Raw genomic sequence first — 20869 nt, 5'->3', positions numbered from 1 at the left:
CGGCCACTACTGTCTTGTCTCTGTGCACAGAAAGCAGCTTGGACCTTAATAGCCCGTGAACGGCTGTCCGCCCAGGTCTTAAACCCGCGCAGGGACTACTATTTGCTACGCAAAGCACCAGCAAGTCGGTCATTATGCAAATACGGCGAACAGATATTTCCATCCGGAGGTTTCGGACGACCTGGAAGCGGCCAGGAGCCTCCCCAAAAAAGGAGAGACCCGGTTCCCCAACACTGCAAACCCTCCTACTGCCGCCTCCTGGTGAGCCATGGTGCAACAGCCCCTTAGAAGTAAAAAAAATAAAACGCCCGCTTTATCAAGTCCTTCTAGCGAAGCAAATTGCAGGCGAGAAACGGGCGACACACCAATATATGCAGCCGTGTGGTAGTGTGCCGCGACACCAACAACAACAACCACGCCAGCAAAATAAGGGAACAATATTATTCAAATCACCTAGCAATCATCTGCCGGGTGGTTAAGGGAAAAATTCTTAGAATTTCTTACGATCAACGATGGAAGGCTCTTTATAGAACATTTTTTTGGGTGCTGAGAGAGAGCGAGAGAGAGGGAAATAAAAACTCCGCTGGGCTGGTTTTGCGGTTTTGTTCGACTTTCGGGAGGAAAGCAAACGGATTGTTCCGATTTCTTCTGGGTCCCCCCCCCCCCCGGACTCTGGTTGTGGCTGGCCCCGTCCGACCAGACCGACCGCCCGGCCGAACATTTCATTGGCTCCGGTAATCCGGCGTTTTGTCAGCGTTTTATTTTGGGTGGAATGTGTCTTTTCTTTTTGTTGTTGCTTTGCAGCTTCGATGTGCTTCTGAAAGCGCAGCCCGGTAAGCAGCAATCCAGCAACTCCCTCCCGGGGTAGGTTGCAGGACAGAGCAACGGAAATGCATGCCCAGACGTCATTATGCCGTTACACACCCTATAATCATTGCCATCGGTTGCGCACTTTATGTGTTCGTTTGTGGTGTACATGCTCTTTTTTCTTTACTCCTCGCGCTGCTGCCGAGTTTTTTTTTCCATTCCAACGAATTGATTCCGTTTTCATCTTTAGACCTTTCGGTCCGTGCCAGCGAGTGTGTCAGCTTTGCTTTGCCAAGCCTCACTCAATGCTACACGACCTCTGCAATCGAAGTCGAATCATCTTCATCAACTTCAACATATTTGTGATCTTGAAGTTCGCACAAACGCAAATGTGCAAATGAGCAAATCGGCAACAATTCTCCCAAGACTTACTTTGCAAACTCTGCTCCAAAAGAGGCAACGAGCGAAAGATAATGGCGACCGTCAAGTGTGTAAAATGAGTCTCCGGTGCTGCTGCTGCTGCTGCGCCCAATGGAGGAACAAAAATATGGAAGCAAACCGGGCACACAAACGATGGCAACTTTTGGGTAACAGATTTCGGGGGAAAAAACTGAGACAGAGGAACATAATTATACAAAATTGGCCAAAATTACGTAAAATTGCACAAATTTTGTATACATTCACACACACATGCATGCATGGCGCTGGTCTTCATGAAATTTATATTCCCACCGTATGGGGAGCAGCCTTCTTAGCCTGAACTCGCAATACTGAGTAGCGCGTTGAAAGTTAAAGCCAACGCGCGAAAAGTTAGGTTAGGGTCTAAGGACATGAGCGTTAGGTGCACAGTGAAGTTCTCGAAGTACTTCTCAATGGGATACCTCTTTGCTATCTAATAATCGAATATTCTAGAACCTTTTATCTGATTGAGATGTGAGTGTCGTACGATACCAGTTCTGCTTCCCTCTATCTTTCATCTATATAATATCCTAAATCATTAGAGATACACAATAGGGAATACATCGCAATGTCTGATTGAAATCCTCGAAACACTGAGAACTAAAGCATCGCACGAAAAGGTAGGTTTAGTGTTAGGATAGAAAAGATAGGTGTGCACCCAGTACTTCCCAGTACTCTTCCCTTTTTCCGATGTCTAATATCCCAGCTAATTAAGGATACTCTATAAGTTATACTACCTCCAATTCTAAATGGATCACACACCTGGGGGTCATGCTCCAGCAGGAGTATGCTTGTTGTACAACGAATACAAAACAAATTTTTGAAAATGATCCTCAATCACCCAACAAAATACCGCACAGCACAGCTTCACAAGGAAGCTGGAACACTTCTTGTCGGGGATCAGATTCAACATAATCTGGATAACCTCAAACATAAATGTCTCTCATCCAATTTTAGGATGATTCAGACGTTGTTCATTGATGATTAGGCAGGAGATTTGAAAATGTACATGTTGTAAATATTGCCTTTTTTAAAATAAGATAATTTAGGTTAGTTAGTTAGTTAGTTAGATACGTTAGGTACGAAAGACAGAGTAAGTATTTTATTTATATTTATAGTTAGACGGCTTGGCGCCGTATTGACATAGAGTAAGTAGATTCAAATAATATATGGGATGATTCCCATCATGAAGGCAGCTTAAGTGACCTTCCTCTACCAGCTAGTACAACTGGACTTCATAAAAATATAGTCCTTCTGACTTATTTTCTTCAAATTAATTAAATTCAGTAGAAAACTACAGCGTAACCACTAAATACAAAGATTCCTGTAAGGATGTTCAAAGCGACCTATTAATGTAAAAATTATTGTAAAATAAAATCAAATTTGTTCTTAAAAAAAGGATACGCGATAAAGATTACCTTAAAATGTCTGGTTGAGGTCTTGTAAACTTTGACAGCGAAGGCAGATAACACTAGGCAAAAACTAGGTTAGTGATCAAAGATGTAAAAGTTAGGTCTGTAACTCTTTTTCTATCTGTTCTCGATAGTCACAATTTCTGCTGTCTTAAATCCTAACTAATTTGCGATTAGCAATATGTCAAAATGTCTGATTAACATTCTCCAAACATTGGGGGCTAGGGCAGAAACGGTATGTTAGGTTAGCGCTCAAAGATTTACTAGGTAGATGCCTCACTTAGTTCCCAGAAACTTCGCTCTTTTCCGGATTTCTAATATCCTAGCTAATTAGTGATAAAGTATTAGGAATATCTCAAAATGTCTGATTGAGAACTTGGAGACTTTGACAGTTAAAGCAGAGAACTGAGGTGGAAATTAAGATTTGATGTTCAAGGTTTTAAAAGTTAGGCATGTAACGTAGTTCCCGGTACTTCTCAATAGGATAGAGTGAAGCAGAGATCATTTTACCTTTTTTTTGCTGTCTGATATCCTAACCTGCAACTTAGTTCCCAGTGCTTCTCAGAACCATATACGTCAGAATGTGTGCCCACAAAGGCGACCATACTTAACAGCTTGTTCTTTATGAAAACCTTCAGTTCGACGAGACGTTTTCTAACTCTCAGGACAGTTTTGGCCTATATATTCCACTCGCTAGTTACAGCAAATTTGAAGTAGTTAGCTCTTTCTAGGAGCTACATTTGCCAGAATTTGATTATACGCTTGGAAGCATCACCAGTTTAAAATAGCCGCCCGTCTGACGATGCTGACCGTCGCGAGCGTCCTACGGTTGGAGCTCATCATTCGAACATCCTCGGCGCACTCATTCGCACACACACACACACACACATACACCAATACCAGAATTCTTTGTCTTTTTTTCTCTCTCTCTTAAACATCGCGTTAAGTCGACGGCAAGTATCCGCGCGGCATTAGCATATCAAAATGTACCTCTAGAACGAGTCCGCATATAATTGCTACTTTCGTAGGGCAATCTTCTCCCCGCCTCGACCCGTTTCGAAGCCCGCAGGAACCGAACACAGCAGCAGCAGCAGCAACACCGTCCTCGGGAGGATACCGTTCCCAGGGAAGGACAAATCGATTTTCTCCCGATCGATCGGGGGTCGCCATCGGGTCGGACCCGGGTCGAGACGGGCGCTCCTTCACCATCAGTAGGGAGAAAGGCGGGGGCCAATAATAGCCGAAATTAGGTACCTTCGCAGAAATTCCCTCCACGCCTCCCTCTCACCCGTCCTGGCCCCGATGCTTTCCGCGCGACGTTTGCGAGGTAAAATGTTAAGGACGCCTAGGAACGGTGGAGCCGAGTCTTAACGAGCGTAAGACGTCTACGTGTGTGAGATATGCAGATTGAAGCGTATTAAGTCGAATCACTAACCAGCGGAGCAGAGGAAACACTGGTGGAAGGAGAAGGGTTTCCTTGGGAGGGAAACTCGATAAACCGAAATAATAGTGCGCGCGCGATTTTATACATTGTACACAGCAGCAGTGGCGGCAGTTGAAAATGTAGCGAGTAATTGAGAGTGCACTCTCTGCTGTGCTTCTTGAATACGCAAGGAAGAAACCCATCCTGATGATTTTTTCGCCGTTCGCGAGGAGGGCTCGGCAATAGTGCAAACGATGCAGGGTTTTCGAGATGAGCGCTTAATGTTCAAGCCATGTCTGGACGTTACTGAATGAGATGAAGTGGGCCAATCTTCAGGTAGAAATGGTCTTTGAGGCATTCTCCCGACACCGTGTGGAAGTTTTTGACCCACGACAGCTAAATTACGCGAGATTTTAAATTTCGGAACAAAAACAGGATTATCCAATCTAGTCCTATATGGTGAAGGAAGCCAGTAATGATGGACCAAGACCTCTGGAAGTTGGAAAGCCAAAGAAGACGGACGATAGGTCGATATGATATCTTCTCAAAATAGAAAACTTTAAGTCGGGGACGTCTTGACAGTACATGTTTCCAGGCTCAAACATCGCCTCACTTAAAACCATTTGAACGCTTACTAAATATGGACGTTACGGTCACCAGGAAGCATCTTTTCTATCGTTTTACGCTTAGATTTTGCTTCACATGAGAAAACCATCTGGTGTCTTAAACATCTTGGAGATCTGGTGTCCTCTGTGAGGCTTATGAGTAACCCCTCGAGGGCCAGCTCATATTTGCGCACTCCTGCTCTAGACTCTTTATCCTAGATGCTACATATCTCAGAGGACTCCAGGTCTAGAGCTCACCCAAAAACCCCTGTAATTGCAAAGGAGATAGGTAGCAGATGTGTTGAGCTCAAGTAAATGTAATTGATACAGGGGGCTTTTAAGTGTAATTTTGTGGCTATGGTACACTTCACCTTTTTTTTGTTTTTACAACGGCTCTCTCAATATCAGAAGGCTCGGTTAACGGAGCTCCTGGGGCGATTACCACCAGCCCAGCCCGGTCCGAGAATGAAACTGAGATAGCTTCGATTGAAAAATTAAGCAAATTACACACACGCCGTATGCATAACCGACCGGTTATTTAGTGTCCTCCGCTGAACACCCCATTTTGCCCAGCCACGAGTTGGGTTCTTGTACCAGGTAGTGCGTCCGTACATGATGAAATTTCTCTGTACGGTCCATCATTATCAGCTATTGGAATCTGTATTCTGAAGTGAACTGTAGAGCGAACCAAAAATTGATGAAAAAGTCTCTTTTGCAATCATTTTGATTTGTATTAATACGTTTTTTTAAATATCACTAACGGACATTTTTAACGCATTACACTAATCAAAGCTATATTGTTTTCTTATGTGTATTTTCAGCAAGGTGCCAGCCTACCTGAATGTGGTCGATATCGCCGGTCTGGTGAAAGGTGCTGCCGAAGGACAAGGTCTCGGAAATGCATTCCTGTCGCACATCAACGCGTGCGATGCGATTTTCCACCTGTGCCGTAAGTGTCCTGCCTGCCTGATCGACGTTCTTAAGCAATTGCGCTTTAATACAATTCGCTATTCTGCGTTCTCCTCTGGTGCAGGTGCGTTTGAAGATCCGGACGTAACACACGTGGAGGGCGAGGTCGATCCGGTGCGCGATCTGTCCATCATCAGCGAGGAGCTGCGTTTGAAGGATGAGGAAAAGCTGATGATTAACCTGGACAAGCTAGAGAAGCTTGTCACGCGCGGAGGTGACAAGAAAAGCAAACCGGAATATGTAAGTTGAACGGGGGTGTAAGGTGTAGGGCCTTCAAACAAATCTCTAGGAACGTGCCGGATGCGTCCCGTAGAGTACCTTCAAGATGTACAAATTACGAGCCAGAATTGTTTGCACACACACACACACTCGATGTCGGTTGGGGATGTCTCGTGCCGCGCCATTCGCACCCGCTGAGAAAGCCATCGGGGCAGCGTCTCTGATACCTTTTCATTCATCAATCATTTCGCTCGTCGCGGACCCCAATTTACGCTTCCTGCAATACTGTTGGGAGGCTTCAATCGTACGATACTTCCTCTCAATATCGCTTGTTATACTGCACTATTGCTCGCGGCCATGGGATCAAAGTTCACGATTGGACCACCTGTAACGATTAATTTAATGTTTCACACCCCGACACACCGAACACCTCTTGACTTCCTCCCACTCAACCGGCCGCCCAGTTGATTGCGTGTTCCCTCTCCGTATCACAGCATCTAGAAGGCGGCGGTATTGCATAGCGATATCGATTGTATCGATCGTTCGGAGTTATTTGTTCGATCTAGGAGCGGCTCACCGAACAAAGGAGGAAGCCAACCGAGAGAGGGTATCGGTTTTTTGGGGTGTAAATTAAATTTAGAATCACTCAACCATTTATCTTCTCTTTTTTTTCGTTGGCTCCCCTATCCCACCCTATTACTTGTCATTCGACGCATGCAAATCCAAAGGCAACAAGCGTCTTACCGAACCGCACCCATAGCATCGGCTAATAACATGTGTACGGCGGTGGTGGTTAAAGAGCATCTAAATCTATTAACAATCAGTTTGTGAGGGAGCGCGAAAGGGAGAATGAAACGAAACAGGAGAACATTCATGTATCGTTTCATTGATTTCGGCATGAATGAATCGACAGGTCGACATGCTGCTGCTTATTGTCCGATGTGGTTCCTTTTTCTTTCTCGTGACGAACGACACGATTTTAAGCGTTTGTAGAAGAAGGTCATCATCGGAGCCAACCTACGAGACAATGTTGGAATGATCAATGAAACGTTTTTCGATCGTTGAAATGTATCCGCTTTTTTGTGTCGTGTTGTATGCTTTCCGTCGGCAAGAATGATTTCAATTGCATTTAGTTTCATTTGTCATACTTTTGTATGTTCAAAGTGTCACCTTAAAGAGCGAAGTTAAAAGAAAATTATTTGTGTTGAAATAGCCAGTTTGAGTAATTCTAATTGGATACCTACTAGCTTTAAGTTCAAAAGGAAGCAAATGACTCTTGAGATGCGTTATGAGAGTTAGACTCCGTTTAGCGTTACGCGAGTTCTGTGATGTTATAAATGTTTCTCATAGTCTCAACTTAATCCATCGCGAAAGATATGGTTTATGAGGATAATTTACCTCAGGCTTCAGTAATACTGGTTGGCAGCCAGTATCGTTGGACATTATCTATGTTAGTATTCGTGCTGTCTTTTGACTTAAGGCAGGGTAGAGATTTCAAAGACTGCAAAGTTGTCGTCTCTATACATCACCCCTTGGGGAAATCCGATAGTTGACCACCAACAGCTTTGTTGGTTGGTATTCTCACCTGAAGTTGTGATATTTACTGGCATTTCAAAAGCGCCTATTACCTTGTATATTATTGAATCTTGGCATTGGTGGTCACCGGCGTTGACAGGACCGGGAGATCAAATCCATACTAGACCGTTACGCTAGAATTGCCAATCCATGCTTACTTACTTATCCGACGCTACAACCGTTCCGCGGTATTGGCATGCTGCAACAATCCTCGATACCGCTCACGGTTTAGCGCCGTCGTCTGCCAATCCGTTATCCCGGCCGTTCTGGCGGACGCATCAACGCCATCACTTCATCTCAACTTGGACCTACCACGCCTTCTCTGTCCGTGTGGACGGTCTGAAAAGGACTTTACGGGCTGGGTCGTCCGGTGTCATTCTCATGACATGACCAACCCAACGGAACTTGGCGAGTCTAAATCGCATGCATAATGGTGAGATCACCGTACAGCTCGTAGAGCTCATCATTGTAGCGGCTCCTCCATTATCCTTCCACACCTACGGGGCCAAAAATGCTTTTGAGCTTCTTCCTCTCGAACGCGGCTAAGAGGGTTTGGCGTCCGTTTCGGACAGAGTCCATGTCTCAGAGGCGTATTTGAGCGTTTGGATTAAAAATATTCTACACAGTCCCAGCTTCATCCGTCGCGACAGGTATTTAGAGTGGAAAAGTTTCCTCAGGCTGTAGTATGACGCCAGCACCCTTACGCGTAACTTGTTGTCGGTGCTGACGTTTGACCCCAGATAGGTGAAGTTTTGGACGACTTCAAAAATGTGGTCACCTATCTATACATCACCCCTGCGTATATCAGTGTCTGTTGTTAGCAGGGCCGCTGGTGGTATCACCATCGTTTATAGGAGAGCTCTTCTACTACATAGGGGAGTCTCAAAGCAAATGATGTATATGTCATCAGCGTATGCCAGGACTCTGGATTGACTTATAGAAGATGGTCCCCGAAGTTTCCACGTATGGGATTGCCTATCCACTTACGGGTAAAATCAAACCAAGGAAGGGCCAGAAGGCTTAGTTAAGGGTTTAGTTACAGTTTTTAAATAATTAAAGATATGATAAGAATGTTGCTGCATCAATAGTAATCGCATGACGAAGATCTAATTAGTGGGTGTACGAAGAATAAGCTATCAGAAATTGTGCCTATTTTTCTACAAACAAGTAGCTGGAGTGGGTGGTCATACAAGCATTGACATTTCAGCGACTCTATCTCACAAGATGCTTATCATCTTTTTAAAACATCCCTTCGTCTAAGAGAGCTTTGCCTTCCAATAGACTAAGACATCTCGTAGTCAAAGAAGACGAAAGGGTGTTAGGGATCAATCAAATCACCTTAACTACCAAAAGGCCTCTTAGCCGTAGAAACCTCCTCATCCAAGAAACCTCATCTGTCAAACTTAATATATAATTGTATAATTGAAGAGAACTAATCGTCAGGGCGGTCCGGTGGCCGGGCGATAACGGCGCCGATCTTTACACGGCAGGACCGGGGTTCAAATCCCATCCAGTCCGCCTCCCCGTACGTAGGGCTGACTACTTTGCTACGGGTAAAATCAAGTCACAGAAAGCCAGAAACGGCAGGCCTAGACCTCTCGAGGTTGTAGTGCCAAGGAAGAAGAAGAATCGTCCGAAGGTCCTTCGCGTGTAAGGTGTACCCACAAGATGCCCGAAACTCATCTTCAGGCTCATTCACACCCCAGATCTCCTCAAATTTGAATCCACCGCTGATGGGAATAAAGCCTCCACAAGTTAGGCTCGCTTATGCAACTACTCCATAAAACAATCATCATCCCCTCTAGGCGTAAAATTTATCATGCACAGTCCATGCATGTACCCCAACAGCAAACAAACAAAGCAATTCACTTCAATAATGATTAATTATGCATCGTTCAATGTGCTCAATTGAATTTAATCGTGTTTTTTGGGGTTATTCACGGGCAGCAGCGCGCGACGAACCAAAAGAGAACCAGCCTTGTCACTGCCATAAAGTAACTATAATTGACCTAAACATCCGTCGGAAGGATTGATTGTAACCGCAACCCCCAAGAAGAAGAAAAACGCATACAAGCGGACACACAATGGATGAAAGAAAAAGCCACTTGGCGTGTGGCCTTTCTCGAGGTAACAACCCCAAAGCTAGAAAGCTTTCCCCCAATATGAATCGACGGAGGACACACACCAATGGGGGTGGACTGTGTTTTTTGGGGAAGTGCTCTGTGTTTTTTGGGGAAGAGCAGGGTGCAATATAGGAAATCACTCAAATTTGAATCGAAATGTCGCTGGATGATGATGGCACGTGATAGATAAAGGGGAAAGGCTAGAGTGTGTGCTGTATAAAGCACATACGCACAATCGTGGAAGTACACCGCACAGCGCGAGATGGGAAAAAGAGATTAATCATTTCATCAGACTCTATTGATTTGATTGTCCGGGGTTTTTTTCCTTTCTTCGATCATCCCTTCGATGTTGGGGGGTTCACCGTTGGATGATGATCCACCCTATCGCTACATTTTCCGCTATCCGCTAATAGAGCAAAGAAAAAGAAACGCTTTTCCCTGTCCCGAGGGAGGACCACCTGCTAAGCGTGGGCCGTTTTGGAAGTAAAGCGTTAAAATGCGTTCCATTAGGGATGGATAATCATTCAATTCGATCAAGCTTCATCTATTAGCTTGTTTGGCCAACATCTATTATCTGATTAACAAGCCGTTGACAAAGTGTGTAGAAGTGTGTTGGGTGTGTGTGTGTGTGTGTGTGTTATGCGATTCCGACGGTCTTTTATGTTGAGGATACGAATGGTGTATAGAATTGGTTTGTGTGTATAAAGGAGCCACCAGCCGCCCATTCATTCTGACAAGAGGTGCTTTTTCCATCCAAGTGGTTGGATGCACACTTTCCATGCTCTAAAACCATTTATCATCATGCCATGTAAATATGACTGCCTTTCTTGGCTTTTTTTTTAAGGGCGGCTGTGGTGAGCGTGAGTGTGAGATTGAATGTAATTAATCATCCATTTATGCATCTACTAACCTCAATAACCTATCAACGATTAGAGCGATAGTATACGGAGTCTTGGCGAAGCGAACTAAAAATAGAACATTCGTAGTTCCAGTACTCACATACGCCTAAGGAGACATGGGCTATGTCCAAAACTGATATATTCGTCTTAGTCGTGCTCGAGAAGAATATTCAGCTGAATATTAAGAGACTTGCCAGGCTCAGTTCTCCAAGTTGTGTTCGAGTGGATATTCAGCAGAATATTATGAGTCTTGTCAAGCTCCACTTACTTCACTTTCACAATAGTCAGGCTCTACTCACTTCATTATCCTAGTTAGGTAGCTACGTTTTCTTTATGCCGGGATTTTCGAGAGGATATTCGGCAAAACATTCCTAGATCGGTCAGGCTCCAAGCTCTCCAAGTTTCTAATTATAACGTGTGCATGAGGGACGGCCCAGCCCGTTAAGTTTTTTTAAGCCAGAATATTCAAGAATATCCTCTAGAAGAATATTCAAGACTTGCCATGCTCCACAAACTCCCTCTATTCTAGTAATATCGTGAGAATGATGCTGGACGACCCAGACTGTTAAATCTTTTTTGGGAATAGCCGGAATATTAGTTTGACAAACGACGTAGCACGACCGTGACTTGTTTTTTGCTTCCAATCACACACAAATGAACCTTATTAATGCTGACTCTTCCATCGCTCTTAGGAAACACTGCTGAAAATCAAGGACGTGCTGACGGAGGAAAAGAAACACATCCGATTCGCCGACTGGAGCGCACACGACATCGAGGTGCTGAACAAATATCTCTTCCTCACCTCCAAACCGTGCATCTATCTGGTGAACCTGTCCGACAAGGACTTTATCCGGAAGAAGAACAAGTGGCTGCCGAAGATTAAGGAGTGGGTCGACAAGAACGATCCGGGCGCACCGATCATCCCGTTTTCCGGCGCGTACGAGCATCAGCTGGCCGAGCTGGAAACGGACGCGGACCGCAAAGCGTACGAGGAGGAGCACAAGTGTGGTTCGGTGCTGGACAAAATTATCACCACCGGCTACAAGGCGCTCCAGCTCGAATACTTCTTCACGGCCGGCCCGGACGAGGTGAAGGCGTGGACGATCCAGAAGGCAACGAAAGCGCCGCAGGCGGCCGGCCGCATCCATACCGACTTTGAGAAGGGTTTCATCATGGCGGAGGTGATGCATTACGCTGACTTTAAGGAGGAGGGCAGCGAGGCGGCGGCAAAGGCCGCCGGCAAGTATCGGCAGCAGGGTCGTAACTACGTCGTTGAGGATGGTGATATCATCTTCTTCAAGTTTAATGCCGGCGCGGGACTGAAGGATGCGAAGAAGAAGTGATATCGTCAGGCGGTCACCACCATCATCGTCGCACTGCTCTACATCAACATGATATTCTATGCACACCTGTTTCTGCCCCAGCTCAGCTATTAATTGGTGAACGTAGTGCGCGCACCTTGCAGCAAAACCCAACACGTTTGAGATTTTCGTACAGCTTGTGTAACACTGTCGCGACGCGGCTGATGAAGGAAAAACTAAAAAAAAGCTGAAGCAACGATGGATAGCGCGTGAAGAGCCATGGTCTTATTTATCGGTTTAATAAATTTTGAGCGCAAAGCATGGAATAATTCGTATCTCCGAAAACAGTAAGCAACTAACAACAAATTGAGTCCGGAAAATAAACGCGTTTATTATCGAACAGCTTCTAAACGGCTAACATAAACAAACAAAAGCTTTGCGAAGCTGTTACGGCACAATAATAATTTAATTTTTTTTATAGCAATATAATGAAGAAAGTTATAACTAGCAACGATTTAAAGGAAACAAAAAAGCGAAATGCTAAAATTAATTTCCACCTTCGCAACGGCCAACAGTGCATTTGAATCGCGTCCACCGTGCACGGCCCAGCTGTCAAATCAGCTCGACTGTCAAAAGCGAACTGTCAACCGGGCGTGATGTTTTGCCCAGTGCACGGTGTGGCCACGGCTGAACCAGTTACCCAGCCATACAGCAGCAGAAGGGAAAGCAAAAAAACAACGAAGAAAAAAGCAGCAAAAAGTCACTTCTCGGACAAGCAAATCACAAGATAACAGAGAGAGGCACAATCCAAGCAAGCAAGGCAGCAGAGCAAAAGTGTAGGAAAAGTTTGAGCGGCCGCCACCCTAAAAAGAAAAAAAAAAAACACCCCCTCACGTCAGAAGTGCCCGTGTGATTCACGAGTTTTGTTTTCACGCCCGCAGCATAACCAATTAACAGCAGGCAAGTGGTCAACGACGATGATGGGCCCACCCACAGGCCAAAGGCACAGCCGAAAGATCACATTAGAGCATCGACAAATATAGTTACGATACCAGCACGCACATTAGTCCGCCGTTTGTTGGCGAGCAGCAGCAGCAGCAAACGGCAATGGATGGTACCGCGTTCGGGTGGTCCTTTTTGGACAAGTGTGCGTGTTTTGCTTTGGTTAAAGAAACAGTCCACCCTGGAGGCTCCGTTTTTTTTTTTGGGGCCTGTAAAGCATCAAGCGGAAGAGAGCCGAGCAAAAGAAAAAAAAGCGCTCACAACAAGTTGTGTGCCCCATTGAACCTGTGCGATCCTTTATTTGATAGCCGCTGATGTAAAACCCATCAGCACCACCGCTGAACCGTGTTCCGTTTGTTACGGTTATTAGTGAAACCCATATTCCATCACTCAATTAAATCATTTACACCGTGCCCGGGTGTGCGCGCGTGTGTGTGTGTAAGTATTATCGTCCAGAAATTAAAATTTTTCCTTTCTCGTTATCTACTTCCCAGTGACGAAACGAGTTCGAAAGGCGTGTTAATCCTCCCGGGAAAGCTAAAATTCCCCATAGCGGTGTTTGTTTTGTGTTGTTTTTTTCGGAGCTGTGAATAGAAACAACGAACCAACCTTAACACATACAGATTCACGAACACCATCACAACGCGCTTGGGGAAAGGATATACGTGCTTTTATAAGCAAAGGCTGCGTGCGTGCACGACCCAACGACTCCACCGCTTCAATCAACCGCCAAACCCCGCTTCAAACGATAGTAATCAAATTTACCACCCAACCAACACACACACACGCGAAGGCCCAACGCCCAGCAACTCGCAGCAAAGCAACAAGTTCGGCACCGACCGAGTGTAACCAGCACAGCCACTTACGATGGCCAAGAAAACGTACGATCTGCTGTTCAAGCTGCTGCTGATCGGTGATTCCGGCGTGGGGAAAACCTGCATCCTGTTCCGCTTTTCCGACGATGCATTTACGTCCACCTTTATCTCCACGATCGGTGAGTGATATTATCGCACTAATCCGTTTCCTAGCTTCTAGATTGCACCGTGTTTTTTTTTTCTTTCCTCGGCGTGGCGTGCCAGCGGTTGAGAAATTTTGCCAACGGAAGCCAATGGGAGTTAAAGCCCTGCAAAATAAAATTGATTTAATCCCCTTCCCCATGTACCCTACAACAAGCGGTACACCACCGGTCGCTTGTACGAGCGCACCCTCGATTCGATTATCGGAAATTGATGTCTTCAGTCAGTAAGCCGTTTCAGCATCGATTAGATAATATTCTTTCCGCGTGTAGTCGTCACACGGTTTGTGGCGGGTTTTTTAATGTAATGTAGTAGAGGCGACAGAGGCACCGGGCTTCACACGGCAGAACCGGGGTTTAAATTCCACCTGGGCCGTTCCCCTATAACCAAAAATATGGCAGGCATGACCTATAAGAGGTCGTTGGGCCAGGAAAGAAGACGGTTGTTCCTGTCCAAACCGCATCCATTGCTCCGGTGCATTTGGATGCTTGCAAATTCATTTTCCATACCGTACCGGGAACATTATCTAACACAGGCGGTGACTGTCACGTTAGTCGGTCAAAGAATTAGGCAAACATTTCCTATTAACACCTGTCAGCTAGCTCAGCAGGTGGTAAAATTATGAATAATCGTGCTGGGAGAAGAATAAGTTACAATTTTTCTACCTTACTTTATAATTTATTTTTTTTATTCTCCATTTTGCATTCTTTTTTTCCAGGCATTGATTTCAAAATCAAAACGATTGAGCTGCGGGGCAAGAAAATTAAGCTACAAATATGGGACACGGCCGGCCAGGAACGGTTTCATACGATCACCACCTCCTACTACCGTGGTGCGATGGGCATTATGCTCGTGTACGACATAACGAACGAGAAAAGTTTTGACAATATAGTGAAATGGTTGCGAAATATAGACGAGGTAGGTGGAAGTTTTTTATGGTTTTCATGCGCGTGTTACTGAAAAATCCATCCCCTTTTGCGCTTTCGCTCTAGCACGCTAACGAGGATGTGGAAAAGATGATACTGGGCAACAAATGCGACATGGCGGACAAGCGTGCGGTGCGCAAAGAGCGGGGAGAAAATGTAAGAATTAGCTCGTTTTTTGTATCGAACGAATGTTTAAATCATTGCTGCTTTCACAGATTGCCCGTGAACATGACATCCGCTTTATGGAAACGTCCGCGAAAGCGAACACCAACATCGAACTAGCGTTCCGCGAGCTTGCCGAAGCAATACTGGACAAGATCGCCGGCAAGGAAACGACGGACAACCCGGACCGGGTGGTGGTAAACCGAAGCACCGGCGAGCGGTTACCCGCGTACAAAGCCTGCTGTACGTAGTGTGCTTACTACCTTTTTCCCGGGCTGTTGGGTACTGTCCATCCCCATCCTCACCGCACACACTGCGGGAGGTTGATGGTGGGTGGGTCGGGTTGGGTTGGGTTTTGGGATTTCGCGATGCTAGTTTCGCGTTTCGGTGCCGTTCGCTTTTATCTACGTGTTTTTTTTTTGTTTGTTTGTTGCGTTTTAAGATTTCGGGCCCACACACACACACACACTCACACTCACACGCATACATGTACAGTGGGCCAAACTGATGAAATTAGTAGCAGATAATAAGTTAGGTAGTGGGATACAGGCGGGGGTTAGACGAGCAAGAAATTATCATTCGCATACACACATTTAAAACACACACACACACACACACACATACACAGAGAGACACGATCAGCTAGCGATAGGGACAAAGCCAAGAAGCGCTCTAAGTAGCTCTCCGAGTATTGCTTAGTAATATCAAGCAGCGTTTACACACGGGTAGGCGTTACCATGCGTTATGGGAGATTCCTACATGTCTCTTTGCATGGTTGCACACAAACACACACAACCCGTCGTAACGCTGGATCGATACAAAGTAGTGGAAGAGTAGTTGGGTGTTGGTAGTGGAAGCATCGTCAAAACCAAAACCGCGTGGTAGCAAGCAAGCATTCTACTCTTCTGTGCTGGTGTATAAACGGGGGGAAACAAGCTTCCCCTCTCCCCCCCCCCCCCCCGCCCAAATAAACGTCTCTGCCATCGTCATACCATACTTTTTCGTCCCACCAAACTTTTCACCCCCAACCCCCAAACCTCGACCTGCAAAAAGATAAGTGGTTTTTTTATGTGAATTGATAAAACAAAAATCAAACAAACCCCCGGACGCGCGCCCGCTTGCGCTTTAGCTTTATAATTACGTTGGTAGCAAAATGACACTAAGGGAGGGAAAGGCAGGCGGCACACAGAAATGTTAGTAACAAATTCGTTCTAAGCAGGAAGGATCACACTTTTGTGTTTTAATTAGTCGCAAGACGAGCCTAGGGAGGGTGGAGGAGTGCGAGGAGGAGGACTTCAGTTTATGAGTTTTATCTTTCTTTGAATCCACTGTTTCGTTGACGGCGATTTGAAGCAGCAACACACATTTTTATCCTAACATCATACGGCGTTTTTCCTCCCACCCCCGCCCAAATTCGTTTTTTTTTTTACAGTTTAGCATGTTAGCAAAATGTAACTAGTGTAACAAATTTATTTCCTTCCTTTCCTCCTTCGCTTGCCGACTTTTCGTTCTACCATTGTGGTTCGTGTGGAAAGCTAGTTGAGCTATTGGCGCGTGCCGGTGTACTACTTACGAACCGAGTGAACCGGAAAGGAAGCAATTACGTTAGCAAAAGCAAGCATGTGGGGTTGACACAGAAAATCGAAACAAGCGAGGCGCGAGTTGAAAGCGAAAGGAAAAAATACACACGCAAAAATCAACCAGAAAGTAATCAAAACCAATCAAAAAACGGCCGTAGCTTTAAGCCACAGCAAACACACACACACACACACACACACACACCTTTTCTTCACAGGCTTTCTTTAGCTGCCGTGCGGAAATCTGGTGGATACGTATCCGCGCATTAACGTTATTAAAAGCAATGAAGGAGTTTTGCATGTTTTGCTTCCCTCTTCTCGGGGGGCCCGGGAAGGAAATGAGCAGAAGTGAGCGGAGGGGTGGGTGAAATATCGAAAGGATTATGAAAAATAAAGCATTGATGTTACTACAGTGGAAAACACACACACACAAAACAAAGGCATTTTGGCGAAGGAATACACTGTAGTGGTGAGGTTAAAATCACTCAGTAACGTGAATTAAGTCAGTGTGAGTTGAGTTAGAATCGTGAGTTAAATCTTACACTCACCTTTTTGAGAGTTAAATCTCGAGGAATGATTTAACTCTCCGTACCGAGAAACGACTCACTGCGTTCATACTTCGCTCACTACGTTTTACACTCAGTCTTACTTACTTATCAGGCGTTACAACCGCTTTGCGGTCTTGGCCTTCTGCAGCAATCCTCGATACCGCTCTCGGTTTAGTGCCGTCGTCTGCCAATCCGTTATCCCGGCCGTTCTGGCGGACGCATCAACGCCATCACTCCATCTCAATTTGGGCCTACCACGCTTCCTCTGTCCGTGTGGACGGTCTGAAAAGGACTTAACGGGCTGGGTCGTTCGGTGTCATTCTCATGACATGACCAACCCAACGGAACTTGGCGAGTCTAATGCGCTGCAGGATAGTGAGATAGTCGCTCAGCTCGTAGAGCTCGTCATTGTAGTGTCTCCTCCATCCAGAAATGCCTCTGAGTATCAACCTCTCGAACGCGGCTAATAGGGCTTCGTCAGTTTTGAACAGAGTCCATGTCTCAGAGGCGTATGTGAGTACTGGGACTATAAAAGTTCTGTACAGTCCCAGCTTCGTCCGTCGCGACAGGTATTTAGAGTGGAGAAGTTTCCTCAGGCTGTAGTATGACCGGTTGGCAGCCAGCACCCTTGCGCGTAACTCACCATCAATGTTGTTGTCGGTGGGCTGACTTTTGACCCCAGATAGGTGAAGTTTTGGACGACTTCGAAGGTGCGGTCACCTCTCTGTACATCACCCCTCGCGTAAATTAGTGTTTGTTAGCAGGGCCGCTGGTGGTGCCACCATCATTTTGGTTTTCGCCTCGTTAATCTCCAACCCGAGGTTCTGTGCCGCACGCTCGATCCTTTGATAAGCTTCTGCTACATAGGAGAGCCTCAAACCAATGAGGTCTATGTCTTCAGCTTATGCCAGGACTCTGGATTGACTTATAGAAGATGGTCCCCGAAGTTTCCACCTGCGAGTCGCGGATGGCTCTCTCTAGCGCCAGGTTGAAAAGGAGACAGGCAAGCCAGTTCTCCCTAGCGCAGGCCCTTGGTGGTCCACCTTCACCTGGCATGTGATGTTGGCCCTTGTCATTCTTACAAGCCTGGTAAGCTTGGCCGGGCTTCCAAAAGAGCTCATTGCGTCGTACAGTTTTACCCTGGCTAAGCCGTCATATGCGGCTTTAAAATCAATGAAGAGATTGTAAGAGTGGAGCTGCTGCTCCGTGTTCTTCTCCACGATTTGCCGCATCGTGAAGCTCTGGTCAGTGGTTTCAGTGGAAAATGATTTCAGCCAATGCAATTTGTGTTTGGGATAAAAAGAATTTAATGTGATCGTTATTAAACTCAGTGAGTTGAAAGGAAGTGAGTGATTTAAAACGCAGTGAGTGAGCGGTTAATCAGCACGGAGAGTTAAATCATAAGTGAGGTGAAATCACTCTTAGTGATGATTTGAATAATCTCAGTCATTGCTAAGATTTAACTCATTCACCCATTCTGACTCACTTTGCACATCAGTACTTAGAAGCCGTATAGACTCCAGAAAACCATTTCGGTGGGGTTGAAATAGGTTCCTGCTTTTGACGTCCTTGAGTTGATAAAAAGGTGTTCAAGAAACCTCACATGGGAGGAAAAACCGATTTGCTGCTTACACAGTGACCCATTGTTTTAACCTAGCTTTGCCGTGTCGTGTTAATAAATTTGCCTTTTCTCGTCGTTGTGGATGATGATAATCGTCTTCTACTGCAAAACACACTTAAAAAAAACAGGCTAATACATAGCTAATAGAGCCAGAGACCGGAGGAAAGAGAATGTGTACACCACCCTGTAAAATATATCCAATATACAGTGCTTAACACAACTATACGGGCAGCTCTTGTTTTAAAATTAAAAAAAAGAAATAGAACAGATAGCTTAAATTGATGTTCTAGCCCTTAAACCCGTAAACATGATTTTTGCACATGCAAAATTCCTCCATATAACGTAATTATACGAACACTTAGGGGAAACTATTTTTTTCTGCTATAGTAATGGCTTTAAAAATCGTGCAATAATACAAGCAGCTTAAAACAACCTTTTTTAACATCAATTTATTTTTGAACTAATTTACTAAACGTGTTTTTGCTACCTGTCATACAGTTTTTGGCATGAATTTTTTCCATATTTTGATTTTTACTTTTTTCGGTATCGCAGTCCAGGCATTTTTAATAACTTTTTAAAATAGTGTATTTGTGTTGAAGAAGTGACAGCCATAGGCAATCTTAGAAATTAATAGGAGAGGCGTAATGTTGGCAAATTTCAGACATACATTGCTTTACAGAGCTGCCGAAAATTTGGAAACTTTATGTAAAGCTGGTGTATTAATGTTACAAATACTGCTAGACTGACATACTCATTTAAGTTTTACTTTTACTAATACTATTCACCCACGAAAGTATTTACTCATACTAGCAATACGGCCAGGCCGTTCTTTATGAATAAAAAAAAAAAAAAAAAAGTATTTACTCATACTCATACATATACTCAGTGCTTCTGATAGTGATGCAAAGGGGTAAAAGGTTCAACGAATTTCCTTTAGATCCGCCATGTTTTGGAGCGTTTCTGTGGCTGTTTGTCAAGAAATGTTCCTAACCGACTTTGACAGTGCCGATTAATGATGCTATATTTTTCCAATATTTTGTCCAACATGCTACCTTTCTGGAAAAAAACGGACTGCGTTGAGTTTACTCTTGGCTTCCGAGTTGCTGTACTAGTGAAAAGTAAAGTATGTTCGATATTTGCCAATTTTTCGCTTTTCTTATCAATATGTTGCACTACTTTTTAGGCATTGCTTTTTTTTTAAATACAAATACATTATTTGAAAAACTTACCAAAAATGCATTAAGTTATTAAACAATTTGAACTCATACATGCGATTTCAACAACTCTAAAAAATAAAAGTATGAAGCGGGGCAGCCAAAAATTTGGAATAAAGTTACTTAAAAAATATATTAATATTAATAAAAATTGCCTTAAGCTGCATCAATTTTTGCACGATTACAACAGGGGAGCAAAATATTTTCCTTAGATTTTCGTATAGTTATGTTCTATGTTATGTGGGAAATTTTACATCAGTTTTACATCAGTTTACATCTATAGCATCAATTTAAGCTATCTTTTTTAGTTCTTTTTTATGTTCAAAAACAAGAGGTGTTAGTACAGTTGTGTGAAGGACTGTATATATGTGTCCCTTTGATGGAAAGTATGACAAAAGAAACGTTCGTTTTTGTTCGGTGCTTTAATCATTTGTGTATGATTACAATTAAACCAGGCCAGCAAAAAGCAAAATAAAATGCGCCCCACGAGCGATAACGATCATTAATCGCTTGCCAGTAGGCCAGTAATCAGAAGGTTAGCAGAACGAACTTTGTTCGCTTCATCGAGACGGACAAACACAATCATCAGTACACAAGGCGGAAACAGAGCTTGCGCAGATGGATATGGACTCGAGAAAAGTAACCAGGAAAATCGTGTCCTACGTGTATCCTTTTTCTCTATCCCAATATACTTTTGCTCAAACGCGTAAGCCTTGCCTTTGCTTTTTTAATTGGAAAATTTAAAAAAATCTCATAATAACACACACGATGTACAGGAAATGGTGCAGGAATAGAGAAAGGATAGTGTGAGACGCGTGCAAACCAAAAAAAAGCAAAGGAGAAGGAAGTTAATACAAGCTTGTATGATTGTTCTATATGTAATAATGATTGTTTTATGCACGAACCGTTACTTTGCTACCGTGTGATGCCAAATTTAGAAAACGAGCGGAAAGAGGAAAACATGATTTCAACGAAACCAAATAAAAATCTACAAAATCTGGTTAGAAATGT

General features: G+C 44.4%; 2 protein-coding genes across 7 annotated transcripts in view; both read left to right on the top strand.

Moving 5' to 3' along the window:
* LOC118507857 (obg-like ATPase 1) overlaps positions 1–12194 on the top strand; it is a 56561-nt gene extending 44367 nt beyond the window's left edge. For all 3 annotated transcript variants that reach the window (XM_036047041.1, XM_036047030.1, XM_036047018.1), the window contains 3 exons: positions 5528–5655; positions 5740–5915; positions 11184–12194. In XM_036047041.1, coding sequence (XP_035902934.1) covers positions 5528–5655; positions 5740–5915; positions 11184–11834 — 955 coding nt within the window. In that variant the 3' untranslated portion in view covers positions 11835–12194. The remainder of the gene's footprint in view (positions 1–5527; positions 5656–5739; positions 5916–11183) is intronic.
* Positions 12195–12459: 265 nt separating this feature from the next.
* Positions 12460–20866, top strand: LOC118508045 (ras-related protein Rab-10-like). 4 transcript variants are annotated; one of them, XM_036047463.1, is made up of 5 exons: positions 12460–12752; positions 13289–13788; positions 14529–14728; positions 14803–14892; positions 14952–20866. In XM_036047463.1, exons 2-5 carry the CDS (start codon positions 13662–13664, stop codon positions 15147–15149), a joined length of 615 nt encoding a protein of 204 aa, XP_035903356.1. In that variant the 5' UTR covers positions 12460–12752; positions 13289–13661; the 3' UTR covers positions 15150–20866. The 4 variants fall into 4 exon arrangements, with proteins under 4 accessions (XP_035903356.1, XP_035903367.1, XP_035903378.1 ...); XM_036047474.1 differs by lacking the exon at positions 12460–12752 and adding an exon at positions 12763–12906 and having other exon boundaries at positions 14952–15149; XM_036047485.1 differs by lacking the exon at positions 12460–12752 and adding an exon at positions 12792–12939 and having other exon boundaries at positions 14952–15149.
* Positions 20867–20869: the final 3 nt, after the last annotated feature.

This window comes from Anopheles stephensi, chromosome X, assembly GCF_013141755.1.
Source record: "Anopheles stephensi strain Indian chromosome X, UCI_ANSTEP_V1.0, whole genome shotgun sequence".
NCBI classification, from domain to species: Eukaryota; Metazoa; Arthropoda; class Insecta; order Diptera; family Culicidae; genus Anopheles; species Anopheles stephensi.
This window is presented reverse-complemented; position numbering and strand designations above follow the sequence as displayed.

What these genes read in the sequence shown, in the direction of transcription:
- LOC118508045 (XM_036047463.1), top strand. Translation starts at nt 13,662, where the DNA reads ATGGCCAAGAAAACGTACGATCTGCTGTTCAAGCTGCTGCTGATCGGT. An exon ending in CACCTTTATCTCCACGATCG is followed by an intron (nt 13,789 to 14,528) that starts GTGAGTGATATT and finishes CTTTTTTTCCAG; the next exon opens with GCATTGATTTCAAAATCAAA. An exon ending in GGTTGCGAAATATAGACGAG is followed by an intron (nt 14,729 to 14,802) that starts GTAGGTGGAAGT and finishes CTTTCGCTCTAG; the next exon opens with CACGCTAACGAGGATGTGGA.